Source organism: Urocitellus parryii, chromosome 3 (genome assembly GCF_045843805.1).
Source record: "Urocitellus parryii isolate mUroPar1 chromosome 3, mUroPar1.hap1, whole genome shotgun sequence".
NCBI lineage: Eukaryota > Metazoa > Chordata > Mammalia > Rodentia > Sciuridae > Urocitellus > Urocitellus parryii.
This window is the reverse complement of record NC_135533.1, coordinates 89,593,384-89,610,876: the sequence shown is the minus strand read 5'-3', so window position 1 is coordinate 89,610,876 and position 17,493 is coordinate 89,593,384. Positions and strand designations below refer to the sequence as shown.

The 17,493-nt window shown below is 38.8% G+C and overlaps 2 protein-coding genes and 1 pseudogene across 6 annotated transcripts in view; 1 reads left to right on the top strand and 2 right to left on the bottom strand.

Moving 5' to 3' along the window:
- Avl9 (AVL9 cell migration associated) overlaps positions 1-1,943 on the bottom strand; it is a 107,775-nt gene extending 105,832 nt beyond the window's left edge. For all 5 annotated transcript variants that reach the window (XM_026401580.2, XM_026401577.2, XM_026401579.2 and 2 more), the window contains exon 1: positions 1,629-1,943. In XM_026401580.2, the coding sequence (XP_026257365.1) occupies positions 1,629-1,721 (93 nt within the window). In that variant the 5' untranslated portion in view covers positions 1,722-1,943. The remainder of the gene's footprint in view (positions 1-1,628) is intronic.
- Positions 1,944-4,777: 2,834 nt separating this feature from the next.
- Positions 4,778-9,714, bottom strand: LOC113191741 (signal recognition particle 14 kDa protein pseudogene; annotated as a pseudogene).
- A 198-nt stretch (positions 9,715-9,912) lies between these two features.
- Lsm5 (LSM5 homolog, U6 small nuclear RNA and mRNA degradation associated) lies at positions 9,913-13,491 on the top strand. Its single transcript, XM_077796774.1, has 6 exons — positions 9,913-9,974; positions 11,203-11,298; positions 11,588-11,615; positions 12,133-12,201; positions 12,539-12,611; positions 13,028-13,491. The coding sequence occupies exons 1-6, from the start codon at positions 9,929-9,931 to the stop codon at positions 13,058-13,060; spliced, it is 345 nt and encodes a 114-aa protein (XP_077652900.1). The 5' UTR covers positions 9,913-9,928; the 3' UTR covers positions 13,061-13,491.
- Positions 13,492-17,493: the final 4,002 nt, after the last annotated feature.

Sequence of the window (17,493 nt, the reverse complement as noted above, 5' to 3'; positions counted from 1 at the left end):
CAGGAACTATGTGATTCCATGATGTCATCCAGATCTCCTGACTCTTGGTACAGTATTAATTTTACAAAACTAGTGATTTTACTTGTGTGCTAAAACACAAAGCCAGAAAAGGCAAAGAAATGTCAAAGTCTCCAGGTGCTACTTTAGCCCCCTGTATACTAAGTGTCTCTTAAACCTGTTGTTCAGTTTTCTCTAATCTCTAAGCAGTACTGCATGTCATTTCCTTTCTGAAAATATAAATTATATTACTTCTAACACACACACACACACACACACAAAGTAAAAAACACAATAAATCTTGACTTTTGGACGACAGCCAAATTTAAGAGATTTCAACCTATCTCCTACCAATGTAGATAGTTTCTTCTTTCTTGTCCAAAGCTCCATTCTGTGTGGTTCTGAAGTGGGCCTCCATATCTTTTTTTTACCCTGAGACACTTCTACAATGCAACAGCAGAATAAACACATATGGTGTGAGAAGCAATGCTAGTTCTGACTCCAGGATTGTTTTGCAGTGTGGCCTCAGCAAGCAAGATCATATTACCTCTTTGAAGTTTCAATTACTTCACCCATATCCAAAGAAAGTTATAAAGTGACTAGTAAGTTCAAACTAGTGAGTGCTACATTGGATGCTGTTTCATCCTTCTTGGTATCTTTCTATGCTGTCTTTATCTGAGGGATGAGGAATATATCTTATATTTAAGTAGTCTTTAAAACACATCTTTTCCCTCCCTTCACCACGTTTGTAATCATACTCTAACAACTGAACTCTTGCCAGTAAGTCTTCTAAAATGCTACATCTTCCGTGAAAGGCAGAAACCCAAAAGCTACCTTCTAGTGGTAGCAATCAGTATTTTCAATACTTTAAGAAAACATTTCACCTTAGTGTTCTCTGGCACATTATGACATCATTGCCTTCCAGTGTTTGCTGGTTCATTAAATAATCCTGTTTCTATTTGTTCCTTGGCCTTCAATACACAGATTGCAAATGTCCAATTTCAGATGCTGGGTTAAAGATCCAGTGAAGAACCTGAAAAAATGTCTATCTGTACAATTTGTTTGGTGAATACACTTTCTATTATTGCAATTATTTAGAGAGGTCAACCTCATCAAAAGGCAAGCTCTGGACAAGATCAAATAGCAAAAGGCCCAAGGTGGGGCGGGGTCAGTCGCCAACCCTAGCATGACAGATTCTAAAGCGTCCAAGACATAAACAAAGGAAGTTGATTTTCCTACACGGCGCATGCATTAGCCTCAACCTACTTGAGGCATTTGCGTGGAAGCCACTGCGCTCACAACCTTGAAAACCCAAGACCGAATGCTGGATTTTTGTAAGGATTTGCATTATGGGTGGACACCCCGCAAGTCAGTGGAGACACTGACGGATGGGGAAGAGAGTGGGACTATCTCCATTCCTCCCTCCCACTCCACCAAAGGAGGCCCTAAAAACCTAACAACCTACACGGACCAACCAGCACCTCCGCTGCTCATCAAGCAATTCTCAGGAGCAGAAGAAAGAAGGGGTTGAGGGGCAGATGGAAGAGAAGCAAGCTGAGCAGAGTGGTGGAGGGCAGCGGGCGCCCGCGAACGCGCGAACGGCCAGATGCGGGCGCGGGCCCTTTCCTCACCTGGCAGCCCTTCTTGTGGTGAAAGCCGACCACCACGATGTGCAGGACAGGCCCCCGGGGGCCACCCTCGCTACCGCGCCCGGCCTTCTCCATGGGGCCCGCACCAAGACGACTTCAACCGCCAAGGCCGGAGGGCCGGACGACCCCGCGGCCCTCGGAGGCCCAAGAGTGGCGGGCCTCAGGTGTCAACAAGAGGGCCGCATGAGGGCAGCGCAGGAGCCCCGGAGGAGGAGAGCAGCTCCCGCAGCTCCGCGCCGCCCCCCGCGGCCACGGCCGCTCTTCCTTCATCCGCTTCCGCGGCTTCCGGGCTGTCACCTGATGCGGCGGCCGCCGCCGGCGAGGCGCGGCGGGGCAGGACCGGGGAGGAGCCGGAGGGGAAAGGGCGGAGCCTGGGGAGGGGCGTGGTTAGAGGAAGATAGGTCTCCAAGACAGGGGCGTGGCCTTCGTGGTAGGTGGGCAGGGCTCATACGGAGAGGGCGGGGCCAGGGAGGAATCATCGTGGGGGGGCAAGGGCGGGGCCTCTGGGAGGTCCTGGGGGCGCTGTTGGTCACACCTGCTCCTCTTTCTTGAGATTTGACGTCAAGTTTTTTTCTCCTCCTGTTGTTATCTATTCTTCCTCCTTAAAATCTATGCCCCTTCCCTCCTTGTTCCTTAGCTTGCTTTCTTTGTGAACATCTTCTGTTCTCTCTTTAAGACCCTCCACCCTCTGGCTTAGAGTCTTTCTGCTCTGACATTCCTTTAAATATTTAAAAACAAGGAAGCAGATTGGCGAAGCAGAGTATCTTGTGTATTCAACCTTTAAATTGCTTACTTACCCGAGATTGCTTTTTGTTTTCTTCTTGGTTTTCTCATTTAAAATTTGTAAGACTTTGGGGGCAAAAAAGAGTTTGGAAGCTTTTTTACGGCCTAAAGCAGAACATCCTTGACAATAAAGGATGTTTACATGGAGACCTGTAAAATGATTATCTAGTCCCAAGATTAAATTTTTTTTCATTCCATCTTTTCATGTGTTTACTATTTAGCTTAGCACAAAATGTATGGATATGTTTGTCTAGGGTTTAATTCCTTTATTGATTGTATTATTTCAAAATTTTAAATCTACAAATCTCATATAAATTTAAAGTGAATAATAGAAATGCTAGCAGATTTAAAAAGTCATAGCCAGGGAAGTTTGAGAATTAAATAAAGTATAGCTGCCTGCTTCAAATACAATTTGATATTACTATAATAACTGGAATTGAAGCATATCTTCACTAAGTTGCATGTCCTTTAGTATAGGCAACTTTAGCATTTGATATTTTCCATATTTTGTCTTGAAATGTAAAAGACTTCCATTCTAATCTAAAGATATCTGAGAAAAACAGCAGTTTTCGAGTCAAGTTTAATTTCTATGATTCAGTAGAACTGTTTTTTTTTTTTTTTTTTTTTTTGGTGGAGGGGTACCAGGGATTGAACTCAGGAGCACTCAACCACTGAGCCACATCCCTAGCCCTATTTTTGTATTTTATTTAGAGACAGAGGCTCACTGAGTTGCTTAGTGCCTCACTGTTGCTGAAGCTGGCTTTGATCCTCCTGCCTCAGCCTCCTGAGCTGCTGGGATTACAGGTGTGTGCTACCATTCGAGGCCAGTAAAACTGTTTTAATGTTAATAAAATACTGAGAATTTTCAGTATGTTGCCATCCATTTTTTTTATATTACAAAACTTGGCATTGGCTCAGAAATGTGTGTAAAATTATATTGTTCCCTATAAATAGAATTTGTTAGTTATTTCTTGATATGCTACTTGTTTGATATGTCAACTATTTGCTGTGTTAAAATTTTCTTGATGTAAACTGCCCTGATATTTCCAACAATTGTAATAGCTAAAGTTTAAGTCTTACTTAAAGCCTTTTTTTTTTAAGGGAGAGAGAATTTTAATATTTATTTTTTAGTTTTCGACAGACACAACATCTTTGTTTTGTATATGGTGCTCAGGATGGAACCCGGGCCGCACGCATGGCAGGAGATCGTGCTACTGCTTGAGCCACATCCCCAGCCCCAAACTAACTGAAAGCCTTTTAAAGAAATGTAAGGACAGAGCATCTTAGAACTCTGTCTACTCAGTAACAGCTTTTATATATGTGTGTCACTTTGCATCCTGGAGCTTTCACCTAAGACTAAATCATCTATTCATATCTGTTATGTTGGTTAAATGTTGAAAAAAAATTCTTGGGGCTGAGGATGTAACTCTGTGGTGGAGAACTTGTCTAGCATGCAAGAGGTCCTGGGTTTGACCCTACTACCTTTAAAATAATACTATAAACAAAGGAGATATGTGTCAGATCAGGCTGGGCAGGCAGCAACCAAAGGAGGCAGATTTAAAAGGGCCGCTGAACAAGCTTTATTGAGATATCACTCAATATCCATCAGACCCACAGAGGGGACAGGGGAAGGGTCTGAGGAGAAACAGCGTGGAAGCTGACTGGACTGGACTTTTATGGGGCTTACAGCAGGAAGGGAAGGGCTTGGGACAGGAAAAGGTGTCTCTAGGGTTCCTTGCCCCCTTGGAGTTGGTCAGGGGAGTTGGCTGAACTCCAGGATTGGCCAGGGGGTCCTGCTGATTGACAGGAGTTAGGAAATCTGGCTGATTGACAGGCGTTTCCGCCAGCATCTGATTGATGTTCAAAGCAGCGTGGGCTGCTTTGTTCTAAGTCGCCACCAAGTCGCTGCCACCGACCTAACAATATGTAACTGGGAAAACTGGGAGAGAAAAATAAGCAAGGGAATTTCTAGTATTTTTTTCTGTCTGCAAATATACAGACTGATCCATTAACAATTTAGAATAACAACTTCTTTACATTATTATCATTTTGCTGATAAACAAGTGTTTAATGAGACACTGCTCTTCACAGAGGTGACTATAGAGACTTATAAAAATTATAATCCAGGAATATATATCCATGCAGCACAGATCTGAAATAAACTGTTGTCTTACCACAATTATCCTGTAAACTGACTGCAACCCTTCTCTCCCCAAACAACCTGAATCTTACACAAATACAGTTATGGGTGAGGGAACCAGAAGCCTAGCTTTGTGGCCAAAAGTAAAAACCAAAGAAAAAATACCAATTCAGTGGTTAGTTAGCAAAAGCCGAGAATTCAGTGCCCTTCACTGTGCTGCTTTGCTCTTCTTGCTCTTGCTGGTTTTCGCTGCAGCCCATCCATGTTAGTCCTCAATAGGTTTGAATAAGCCATCTGAAACTTTATTCACTTCTTTGGAGTCTACCACAATGGCGATCTTTTTTCCATTCATAGATCTTAACAGACACTTGTCTGAGAGCTCAATAGTCTTCCACAGAACCTTTCCTCAGTGCAGGTTTAGTTCCACCTTCACATTTCTTCAATGTTTGCACCGAGGGACAACTGACACTTTGGAAGAATCTGGTCAGCTCTATCAGGAACTGCTGGCTTGCTTTCCAGGAGCAACATCACAGCACTGTGGGCTCTACTCTGCCAGCATAAGTCCCAAGCAGGTTTAATTAATTAATTAATTAATTAATTATTGGTACCAGGGATTGAACCCAGAGGCACCTAACCACTAAGCAACATTCCCAGTCCTTTTTTAAAAAAAACTTTGAGACAGGATGTTTTCTTTTCAGATGATGATTGAGAAACTGATTTTAAAAAATGGTACCAGGTATCACAACAGTAACAGATTAAAAAAATTCTTTTTTTTTTTTTTTTTTTTTTTTGAGATAGGGTTTCACTAAGTTGCTTAGGACCTTGCTAAGTTGCTGAGGCTGTTTTTTTTTTTAATTTCTTTTTTTTTTTTTTTTAGTTGTAGAAGGATGCAATACCCTTATTTTATTTCTTTATATTTATGTAGCGCTGAGGATTGAACCCAGTGCCTCACACATGCAAGGCAAGTGCTCTCCCACTGAGCCACAACCCCAGCCCCTGAGGCTGATTTTGTACCTGCAATCCCCGGTCTCAGTCTCCCAAGCCACTGGTCTACATTAGTTTTTAAACGAGTTCTATTAACGTTGAATAAATTTATTAACAGGATATTGCCCACAAAGGACAAATATCTACTAGGAAAATAACAGAAATTTCTCCTCTGTTTTAAAAAGTATTAGAAGTAGATTATCAAGACTGGAAACACCAATTTGAGAAAATTGATTACTTTTGTGAAACTTTATTTGAAAGGAGACTTTTGGTTATATTTACACAATAACATTCAGCTCCAGGGAAAAAAATTAGAAATACCTTTCTGAACACATAATACATTGGAGAGCCTCTTCAAATTACATACACTTTATGATGAATTATAAATTCTATTTATGTCTGCTCTGCAAAAAAAAGAACTAAAGGTAAAAAAAACCTTGAGAAATAGAAATATGACATTTTCAAGTTCATTAAAATTCCATCTGGAATTGGCCTGTTGTTTCTTTTTTGAGATCTTGCCTCAAAAAGAATACAATAAATAAAACCACTACCATTTCTGTTTAGAGTATTCTATTTAGAATAACAACTTCTTTACATTATTATCATTTTGCTGATAAACAAGTGTTTAATGAGACACTTAGTAGTAGTCCTTATTAACTGTAGTACTTATTAATTCTATTGTGTAATTGAACTATATGTGACACATTTTTCAGAGTCTAAAGAGACTTTCTTTATTCTTTAGTGGCATTGAAAATCACTAACATTCATTTTGCTCTTATAATGGAAAATTCAGAGCAATGACTTCCTTCCTTTTTCCCCTCCTTCCTTCTTTCCTTTTTTCCTTCCTTCCTTCCTTCCTTTCCAGTACCAGGGATTGATCCCAGGGGCATTCTACTAATGAGCTACATCCCTAATTTTTTTTTTGTTTTTGTTTTTGTTTTAAGACAGGGTCTCTCTTGGGCTGGGGATATAGCTCAGTTGGTATAGTGCTTGCCTAGCATGCACAAGACCCTGGGTTCAAAACCCCAGCACCACAAAAAAAAAAAAAAAAAAAAAAAGACAGGGTCTCACAAGTTGCCCAGGCTGACCTCAAACTTGTGATCTTGCTTCCTCAGCCTCCTGCATTACTAGGATTACGGTTGTGCATCACCTTGCATGGCCTCTTAAAAGTACGCTTTTCTGATTTTTATACTCATATCTAGTAATGGCAATGCCTTGAATTTGATCCATACTCTCAGTATGGTTTGGTGAAAATAAAACAGAAATAAGGATGGAAAAGAAAAACCACAGAAAGAATAGTGCTTCACAAACAAAGAGCATAACATTGTGTTTAGAACCTTATGGAGATTAAGTAGAATACTGATGGGTATGAATGAAAAAGAATTTAATAAACATTCATTGGGAACTACAGTATACTGGAATTGTGTTAGGCACAGTGCATCAAACAGGATATTGCTGCCTTAAAGTGGTTTATGTTTGGTTATAAAAATAAGATGAATTTTAAACCAGCTAATTGTGTAGACCCTACTCTAAGCCAACAATCATGTTAGGGAAACAAAGGTAAATAATAGTAGCTCAAATTTAATAGTTTGCTATTTTCCAGGTCCTATGCTAACCTTTCTCATCAATTATCTCATTTAATCTTTTAAAAAATTTTTTTGGACACCTTAATTATTTATCTTTTTATATGGTGCTAAGGATTGAACCCAGTGTTTCATATGTAATAGCGAGCACTCTACCACTGAGCCACAACCCCAGCCCTCATTTAATCTTTTTTTTTTTTTTTAATATTTATTTTTTAGTTCTCGGCGGACGCAACATCTTTGTTGGTATGTGGTGCTGAGAATCGAACCCGGGCCGCACGCATGCCAGGCGAGCGCGCTACCGCTTGAGCCACATCCCCAGCCCCTCATTTAATCTTAATAGTAATTTCTTAAATAGGTACTATTATCCCTTTTTTCCACCAGTGGGTAAATTGAGACTTAAAAAGGTTAAGCAACTTGCCCATGTCAAATAATTACAAGGAATCATGGTGGAGCTGGAGTTTGAATCAGTCAATGGATTTAAACACTACACACTACTGCTTTACAATATTCTTTGCCTCAAGGAACTTAGTCTTTTAGGGAGAGATAGCCTTGTTAATAATTATACGAAAATCACTGAAAACATTCTGATAGCTATTAGTATTGCTGCCAAATAATGAAAGAGTCCACCAAGTCTACAAGAGTCAGAGGTGATCATATTTGATAAGGGTCTTGAAGGATGTGCAAGATTTTACCTGAAGTGGGGGAAGGGGATCATAAAGTACATTAAAATAAAATCACTGAAGACCGCTATTATGGAAATATATTTGGGAATGGAAGGGTTTTATGATAAACTTAGAGGAAGTATGTAAGATTTTAATAAAAATACAGCAGGAGAGGTATGGGGGTAGGTACATGCCACTTTATTTGGAATATTGCTCTTGCCCCTATTTTGCATGTTTAACTTTTATACACACTCTGAGACTAGACTTCTGTCAATTCCTTTGGCTGGTGGGACAATTGTTTAACTTTGAGTACAAGGAATCTCATCATACTTGTCTCAAAAGATGTTTGTAAAGGTTAGAAGTATATTTGTTAAGTGTTCTGGTACCTAGTAGGTGCTTGATATTTATGGATTGGGGTGGGGAAAAAGACAGATTTGTTGAAATTTAGAAATGAGTTGAGTTCTCCAGGATCTCTCAAGAGGCCTTTTGGTTTTATTATTCATGGTGCCTTGTACATAAAGTTTGTACTTGTCTTTCTCCTCCATTCATCCTTAAGCAAGAATAGAAGAAGGTAAAAGAAAAGAGGCACTGAGAAGTTAATCACCAAAGCTGAAAAGATCAGACAGGCAAAAACTCACAAGCAAGTAAACACATTAGATTTTACAAATATAATTGGAAAAAAATAAAGTTCACCTCATAATTTCACTGGATACTTACATGATTCTGGGAAAATCCATTTTGATTATGGTAGTACTACATAATGAATGTATTTCTAAAATCTATATTTAATTTAAAAACTTTGTTCCTTAAGTTGTAAATAAGCTTTTTTTCTAGCATCAGTGCACTGTATACCACAATTTATCATTAAATACTTTATTTGCTGAAATTATGTAAGTCAAACTCAACTGGTTTCATAAATGTTTTGAACATTAAAAAAAAAAAAAGAGCAGAAGACCCTTTTTGTTCTGTACATCACTTTGTACTAAACAAGTTGCTGGTCACATAGTATGCAACAAATACATGTGTGTTCCATGAAGGAAATGAATATTTATCAAGTATTTATTGCAGGACTTATTTTTTTCTGTGACATTTCATTTATACTGTTTAGCTTTAAGTTCCCGGACTACGAATGTAAAATGGACTAAGAATTTGTTTGCTTTCTATACTTTTAAAACAGAAGTGAAAAAGCATGCTTTTCTAAGTGTGATGACATTGACATGTAGAATGACTGACATTTGGTGGTTACCTGTCAGACAATAATTATTTGGTGAAGAAATACTGAATGGAAAAGCCCATGTTAGACGCCTAGATATAACAAAACTAGTAAGACCTTAGGGAAAAAAATTAAGAAGTCCCAGTATGGAAAGTCTTTTTAAGTTAGTTGTAGATTTTCAATCCTCTGGATTTAGAAGCAGCAGATTCCTTAAGAAAATGAGTAGTGCCTGGCACAGTGGCACAGGCCTTGCAATCCCAGTGACTCTGAAGGCTGAGACAGAAGGATCACAAGTCTTATCAATTTAGCGAGGCCCTGTCTCAACAAAACAAAACAAAACAAAACAAAACAAAAAACCCTCCAAAACCAAAAACCAAAAACAACAACAAAAGAAAAAACAGCTGGAGATGTGGCTCAGTGGTAAAGCGCTCCCGGGATAAATCCCCCCACCCCAACTTTTTTTTTTTTTTTAAAGTAGTTTTTGCGAAAACTACAGAACACACTTAGAGACGGGAAATTTGAATTTATTTTATTGTTCTGAAGAAAGATACTGGTTTGAGATAAGATGCAACTTTCTAGGGGGAAATAAGGCGCCACAATGGTCTACGTATTTTGTAGTCCTCCGGATTGAGGGAAGGATTTATTCACGAAGCAAAATACCTTTAACGTTTTTCTGAAACTTCGAGGGCACGAAGGGCATCCGTCGAAATGGCCGAATACTCAGAGAAAGGAATTATTTCACTGAATCCCACTCTGTAAAAAAACTAAGCGGGTCGATACACGTGGACTGTGCAGATCGTACACTCGGCTTCCGATTGGTCGGGCCTGCTTCGGCGCCGGGAAAAAAGCGGAAGCGCGCTCTTTTAAAGTCGCCGTTCTAACGTCGAAGGACGCTGGCCACTTCCGGCTTAGCCATGGCGGCTAACGCTACAACCAACCCGTCGCAGCTGCTGCCGCTAGGTAATTGTCTTCCCGCTAGGAGTCGGAGCCGGGAGCTGAGGTTGAGGACCTGGGAGCGAGGGGGAAAAGTATGGAGCGCTTTCCCGCTCGGCGGCTGGTCTGGACTCCAGGACTCCGTGCGCCTGGCCGCCGCTGCTCTCTAACGTGGTTTCGGAGGCACAGCCGGCACTGAAAAAGGTGTACACTTAGCGAAAGCGGCCTCGGCTTTCTTTGTGGTGAACTCGCCTCTACTGTGCCACGGGTAGCCGCTTCGCTTCTCGCTTCTCGGCTTGGCATTTAAGGTTCACAGATTAGATAGACCCCGTAATCTGTGAGGTCGGTTGAGCTTGGTGTCACCGTCCGCAGCGAACCTTAAAAGAGGAATCTGGAAACTAGTCCTTTTTCTCACTCATTCATCAAGTAGTTTGCAACACAGTATCTGGGCACTGTTCAACAGTGAACTTAAGTCACAGCCTTTGTGGAGATGGGGTTGTGGCTCAGTGGTAGAGCGCTTGCTGGGTTTGGTTCTCTGCACCGAAAAATAAAGGTCCATCAACAGATAAAAAATGTATTTTAAAAAAATCACAGCCTGTGCTTTCGGACAGCACGCCAGTAAGAATAATGCTAAGCTGACTAAAGAGATGTTGCAGTCAGAACACAGATGGACTTCTTTGGGTGAGGGAGGTAGTGACAGGAAAGTTTCTGGTGAAGATAATTATGCCTCTTTCCTCCAATATGTAGTTGGTGAAGAGTGTTTGAGTTAGTGGATGTGACTGTGATTGAATCATTTTCCTTGGGCAGACTCTTTTGGAATGCCCCACATATGTCAGACACGGATCACTGGGGAAAGAGTTATGAACAAGAATAACCATGGTTTGTGCCCGATGGACTGTAGAGTCAGAGAGAATGGTGGGTGTGTGTGTGTGTGTTGCATTAATCATGTAACGTAAAACAATAAAACTACAGTCAAATAACTACAAAGAAGAGGTAAGTGGAGATCAAGGAAGACTTTTCTGTTAAGTAATGCTTGAACAGAAATTTGTTTTATGAGACCTAAAGTTGTTGAATGAATATTTTTCCTGGTTTAACTTTCACAATATACAAATAAGGCATGCCAGTAGGCACACTCTGTGCTGGGGATTGAACCTAGGTCCTCAGGTATGCTCAGCAAGTCTCCACCACTGAACCACACTCCCACTCTTTCAAATTTGTTGAAATAATGAATGGATAAAATATGTTTTCTCTACAGAGCTTGTGGACAAGTGTATAGGATCACGAATTCACATTGTGATGAAGAGTGATAAGGAAATTGTTGGAACACTTCTAGGATTTGATGACTTTGTCAGTATCCTTTCAAAAAGTGGTGGTGGCCTAGGTTTTTAAAATGTATTTACTAATGCAGGTACGAGTTATATACATTCAGTATATTTCTGACTGATGATAAAAATCATTTTATTTGGGGGAATCTGGTGATAGGATTGATTGTTAGAGTTATACTGAAAGAAGACGAAGTTCCTACCAATAACATGCCTTTTCAATTTGAGTCAATGTGTTAACATAATTAAAATAGAACAAAAGCAGAAGCCAGAATAAATTCAACCTGATATATGTATTTTCTTAACTCCAAATTTCAGATATGGTGCTGGAAGATGTCACTGAGTTGTAAGTAGTATGGAGGATTAAAGAATCAGGGGAAATGTCTGTCTTTTTAGTTAAATGCAATTATAATATGATTGAGTCAGTAAAATGATAAAAAAAAATTACTTATGGGATTACCTTAAAAACAAATTTTATTTACTGATATTTGTAAAATTGGATCAGAGGGTTATTAATGTAATTTTTAGTAAATTGCTAGGAAGTTAATATAGACAGAGCTATAAGGTAAAAGATACTAAAAAAGAGTAATTTTAGAGCTCAGGTCAAATTAAAGAACTAGTAATAAGAACATTTAACTGTATAACAAAATGTAAATTATGGCTTGATGGTATTAATTTATAAAAATTATAACCATCTGTTTTTAAAATTGAATTGATTACAGATTGGTTTAATGACTAGGGATCAGCAATAATAGATACGTTAAAGAAAAAGAATGAGGCTGCTAAATGTTTCATGTTGTGTTGGATCTCCATCGCAGGTTTCAGCTTCTTTTTTTTTTTTTGAAATATTTTTTGAATTATAGATGGATACAGTATCTTTATTTATTTTTATGTGGCGCTGAAGATCAAACTCAGTGTCTCACACGTGCAAGGCAAGCGCTGTACTGCTGAGCTACCGCCTCAGCCCAAGTTTCGGCTTCTTTTTATGAAGAAGTAGATGTAGATCTTAGGCTAATCAGTCTAATCTGTTGCCCATGAGGAAGAATGTACATTACCTAGTGGATAATCTTTTTTTCTCTGAAAATTACTAATATAGTTGCCTGACCTCACCTTCATTTATGTGCAAATTAACATTTTTGGTGCTGGGGATTGAACTCAAGGCTTTGTGCATGCCAGCTTCAAGAACAGCCATTTTAGAGAGGAAATGTATTTCCAAAATGTTGGCTTTGATTATCTGTTTATCATGACTAATTCTATCTGTTCATTTAGTGAAATCACACCAGAAGGAAGACGGATTACTAAATTAGATCAGATTTTGCTAAATGGAAATAATATAACGATGGTAAGACCCATTAAGCTATTTTATTTAGGTGCTAGTCCTTTTGGCAGAATAGGGATTACAAAACTAACTTGTACTGCTGGTTGCTTCACTAAATGCTCATGGGCCCGTAGTGTCTAAGATAGACTAAGGATTCTCTGATGGTCAGGGCCAAAAGCCTGAGATATTGTAAAGGCATTGGGCCTAAAGATTAATTTGCTTGGGTTTTTAAAATTTTGTATTTTGTTAGAAATCATTGTTGAGATACATAGTATTAATTTATAATGTTGGGAATTACAGCCAGATATTGATGACCTGGAGAGAATGGGGATGTGAGGGAGGGGGGAAGAGACAAAGGTGGCTTTGATTAATGGGGAGCACATAGGGGTTTTTAGATGACATGGTGATATTATTAATATACTCTTTTTCCTCCAATACAGCTGGTTCCTGGAGGAGAAGGACCTGAAGTGTGAATGAATTTCCTTGACTTATGCTAGATTCCATTTTGTTTTATAATGACAACAAAATAGATTTTTTAAAATCTTTTAATGTTTAGATTCTCTAAAGCTAATTTTCCCGTTAAAGGGAAATGCTTTAAAGATGTATTGTATGACCATTTTTCTAAGTTAATCATGATTATCTTGGAAAAGAAGAAATTAGTTTGTTTTTTGAAGACTAAAAAATAAAGGTGTTTTTGGTTAACTGTTATTTATTATACTACAGTAGCCAGAGGAACAAAGATTGTAGTTGTTTTGCCATTTGCTTTCCTGTCATTTTATATCAGTTTGCATCCTCATTTATATTATCATTTGATTTCTAAACAATTATTTCAAACAAAATGATGAACTTTGATTTTGAAAGGTACATTTAAAATACCTGAAATGATTCTAGAATTAAATTTGAACTCTGGTATTTTGTGCTGAGGATTTTTCTTTGGCATTGCTGAGTTTTGGGTTCTAAGACATTTTTACCTGGTAGGACCAATGGGGCTGGGGATTGATTCGTTTTCTAAATTTGGGGTGGGTTTGATGATAATCTTGTGGATCCAGTTAACTCTCTCTGGTTCCATTAAAAAGTGAAGCAAAACATAAACAACAAAAGAAGTAAATTGAACTTCCTCAAAATTAAAAACTTTTATTTCAAAGCACACCATCATGAAAATAAAAAAGACAACTCACAGAGTGGGGGGAAGTTATTTGTAAACCACATGGCCGACAAGGGACTCATCTAAAATATAGGATGAATTTTTATAAGTCAATAATAAAAAGACAATCCAGTTTAAAAAATGGGCAAAGGATTGGAATAGATAGTGTTCCAAACAAACACAAATGACCAATAAGCACATGAGAAGGTGTTCACTCATTACCATTTTAGGGAAATGCAGATCAAAATCTCACTGAGAGGAAATGCAGAAAAAAATTCACTGAGATCGTACTTTGTATGTACTATAGGATGGCTATAATAAGGGAGAAAATCACAAGTATTGGTAAGGAAATGATAAAATTAGAACTCTGGTACATGTTGATGTGAATGTAAAATGATGCAGCAGCTGTGGAATACATTTTGAGGATTTCTCATAAAGTTAAAAGAAAGTTACCATATAGCCAAGCACTTCTACTCTAGGTTTATAGTCAGTAAACTAAAAACATACCACATAAAACCCTATATACATATGTTCACATCAGCAGCATTTATAATAGCTGTGAAGTGGAAACCCAAATGTCCAATGGATAAATGTGATTTATTCATACAATGAAATATTACTCAGCTATAAAAGGGATGAAGTGGGCTGGGGTTGTGGCTCAGTGGTGGAGCACATGTGTGAGGCACTGGGTTTGATCCTCAGCACCACATAGGAATAAATAAAGGTATAAAGAAGAATATTAATAATAATTTAATAATAATTATAATAAAAGGAACGAAGTACTTTTTCATGCAACAGTGGGGATGAATCTTGAATATTATGCTAAGCTAAAGAAACCAGATACGTTAGACCATATGAAATGTTCATAACAGGCAAATTCATAGAAAGTAGTTGATGGAGGCAGGGTGGGGAAAGGAAAGTGACTGCTAAAGGGTATAGAATTTCTGGGGTGGTAAAAATGTGAAGCTCAGGGTGGAGGGTCATACAACTTTGTGAGTATACTAAAACCCAGTTGTACACTTTAAAAGGGTGATTTTTATGGCATGTGTAGTTACATCTCAATTTTTAAAAAAGTGAGCCATGGGAGATAATGTGTAATGTAACTTCTGAGGCCCCAAAAGAATCACTTTTCCAAAAGTGTCAGCCCAGGCTGTGGCTGTTGAAAGGACCCTAACTCCATCTAATCATCAAGACCCCCTTTGGTTAATATTGAACAGAATGAGAATTTAAGAAGATTGTTTACTTATTTTTATGTGGTGCTGAGGATGAAACCCAGTTACTCACATGTGCTAGACAAGTGATCTACCACTAAGCCACAACTCTAGTTCCAGGAAGATTGTTTTTTACCTTTAACTTAAGAATGTTGGATATTTGGACTTTTAATTAAAGACAAGGGGTGCTTTACCACTGAACTCCATCTCCAGTCTGCCCCACCCCCTCTTTTTAATCTTTTTGAGACAGGGTCCCATTAAGTTGTTGAGGCTGGCCTCAAACTTTGAGATTCTGTCTCAGTCTCCCCAGTTGCTGGGATCACAGGTGTTTGCCGCTATGCCCGACTTGAGTTTTGATTTGCAAGGGGAATTTTTGAATTTCTCCTTGTAAATTTGATAATGAGAGGAAATTAGATTTTGATTTGGGCATGTGTATGTTGGTATTTTATTAATGGGTCTTGATGCTCCGTTATGGCAGGTTAGACTGTGTGGCAGGCATACTTTATGGTGGGCAGTGGAGTGAGTTTTGTCTTGGAATTTTGTAGCCTTAAAGTTATTTAAATTCATCTATTATTCTGACCACATCCAGAATCTTGGGAACAAAATCAAAGCTTCCAATGATTCCAAAAAGACAATCAAAGGAACGGTAGTTGGTATTTGGGGCGACTTCTTGATAGACTGCACTGGTTCTGGAGATGTAATGTTTTAAGCCAAGGGGGTAAAAATAACAAAAAGATGGGAAAGGTAAAAGAGGAATGCTTTCCCCTTTCTGGTGTTTTTTTTCGACATGGAGAAAGATCAATGTAACACACCTGACCTTTGTTGTTCCTTTATTCCTCATACTCCAGGAGATATGCAGTGACTTATTTGATTGAATGTAGGGAGAGTGGAACTTAAATGTGTTTACTGTTTTCCTTTTGGGATTGTGTTGCTTGCAGTTAGTGTGAGTTCTCTTTGCTGTCAGTTTTATTATAACTTTTGGCTCCTAGATGAAGAGATCATGGTGGTTTGGTGAGTAAATCTGAAGTATCCTCGTGTTCATACAAAAAAGTTAACCACAGCTCGCTGATGAAAGCTATATCATTTACCTAGCCTATGTCAGTAATAAAAATGACCAGTCTGTTTACCATTTTGCTTTTTTTCTTTATAGGTTTAGAAATCAGTTATGGAAGAGGGGTGTACTAATTGGGTTTTTTTTTTTGCAAACTGTAGTATTTCTCAAGTCTCTGATGCACTAATACTACAAACTCCTCAGTTTCCTGACTGCCTGCTGTGGTACTCTTTCACATCTGTCCTTCACAATGATCAGAGCATTTGAGTTGATATATCTAAAATGTAGAATGAGGTCATATGACACTTGGGCTTTCAGCCCCTTCAATAACCTACTCTCTTTAGAGAGAGCTAGAGTTCCCTAACAGTATTCTGTGGCTATTTGTTGACTGCCAGCTATATCTTGGTCTTCCTTTCAATAATAGAATTTGTATTGTAACACTGGCTATTTCCCTAATTTGGATTTTGATTTGAATCATATTGGACATTTGTGGATGTCCCTATATCCAGATTTCTCTTTACTTGGTTCACTTCTAGTCAAGACTAGGATCAAGCATTACCTCTTCCAGGAATTCCACCAATATCTTCCACCCTTCTGCCACTACCCAGTGCTTATATAGTCAGGTTGTAGAGACTTCAAAGTGCTTTTCCGTTATACTGACTTGTACAATTGTTAACTTCTAGTAAAACAGCATCAAGCAGTGCATGCCATTCAAAGAAAACAAATTACTGTTGGATGAGAGTTCAGAGTCTGAGCTGCCACTAACACTACATCATTTGAATATCGGAAGAGTTTGGCATGGTAATTGTACTTCTGGCTATTAACAGGAAAGGTCAGAGGCAGAAGGTTGGGAGGGTCCTGGTGCTCTGTGATTCCCACTCAGGCCTCCTGGCTGACATCCTGTAAGTTGATATTTGTGATGACTACTTCATCTCACAGGCCTGATGCCCACATGCATACTATTTCTATGCCAGTCACAAGGAGTGTGAGGTCAGTGGATATGAACTGGGACAGAAAATGACTGGAAACCAGGCTTCATCTACTTTATTCAAGGGTGACCCTGGACAGAATCTTTGATTTTTAGGCTTTTCATATTTGAGTTTAGGAAAATCATGCACTATATCAACTGACCAGCAGAGGGCACTAGGAACCAGCCTGCTAGTTGCTAAAGCCACAGTGTCCTTTTTCCTAGAACCTCATTGAAACTCAGGTTTCTGGTTGCCTGCTAGGCTGTACTTACTGTTGGATTGCAGGACAAGCGCAGGTAAAGGGGTAAACTCATGACCATTTCACACTTTTCAAAAATTCTCCTTTTCATTCATATTCTTCACATTCTCTACATGAGGGAGCTTTTCTACCCTCAAATATTGTCTTCAGTATAGTGTGGATAAACAAAAAATGGGTTCTGGAATCAGATTTACCTGAATTCTAATCCTAAACACTTGTTTTATAATTTTGGACAGTCTACTTAGCTTCTCTGGCCTCAATTCCCTAATTTGT

Excerpts from the sequence above, each read along its gene's own strand:
- Lsm5 (XM_077796774.1), top strand. The coding sequence starts at position 9,929 with ATGGCGGCTAACGCTACAACCAACCCGTCGCAGCTGCTGCCGCTAG. Across the intron at positions 9,975-11,202 it reads GTCGCAGCTGCTGCCGCTAG|AGCTTGTGGACAAGTGTATA; the intron begins GTAATTGTCTTC and ends TTTTCTCTACAG. Across the intron at positions 12,612-13,027 it reads ATGGAAATAATATAACGATG|CTGGTTCCTGGAGGAGAAGG; the intron begins GTAAGACCCATT and ends CCTCCAATACAG.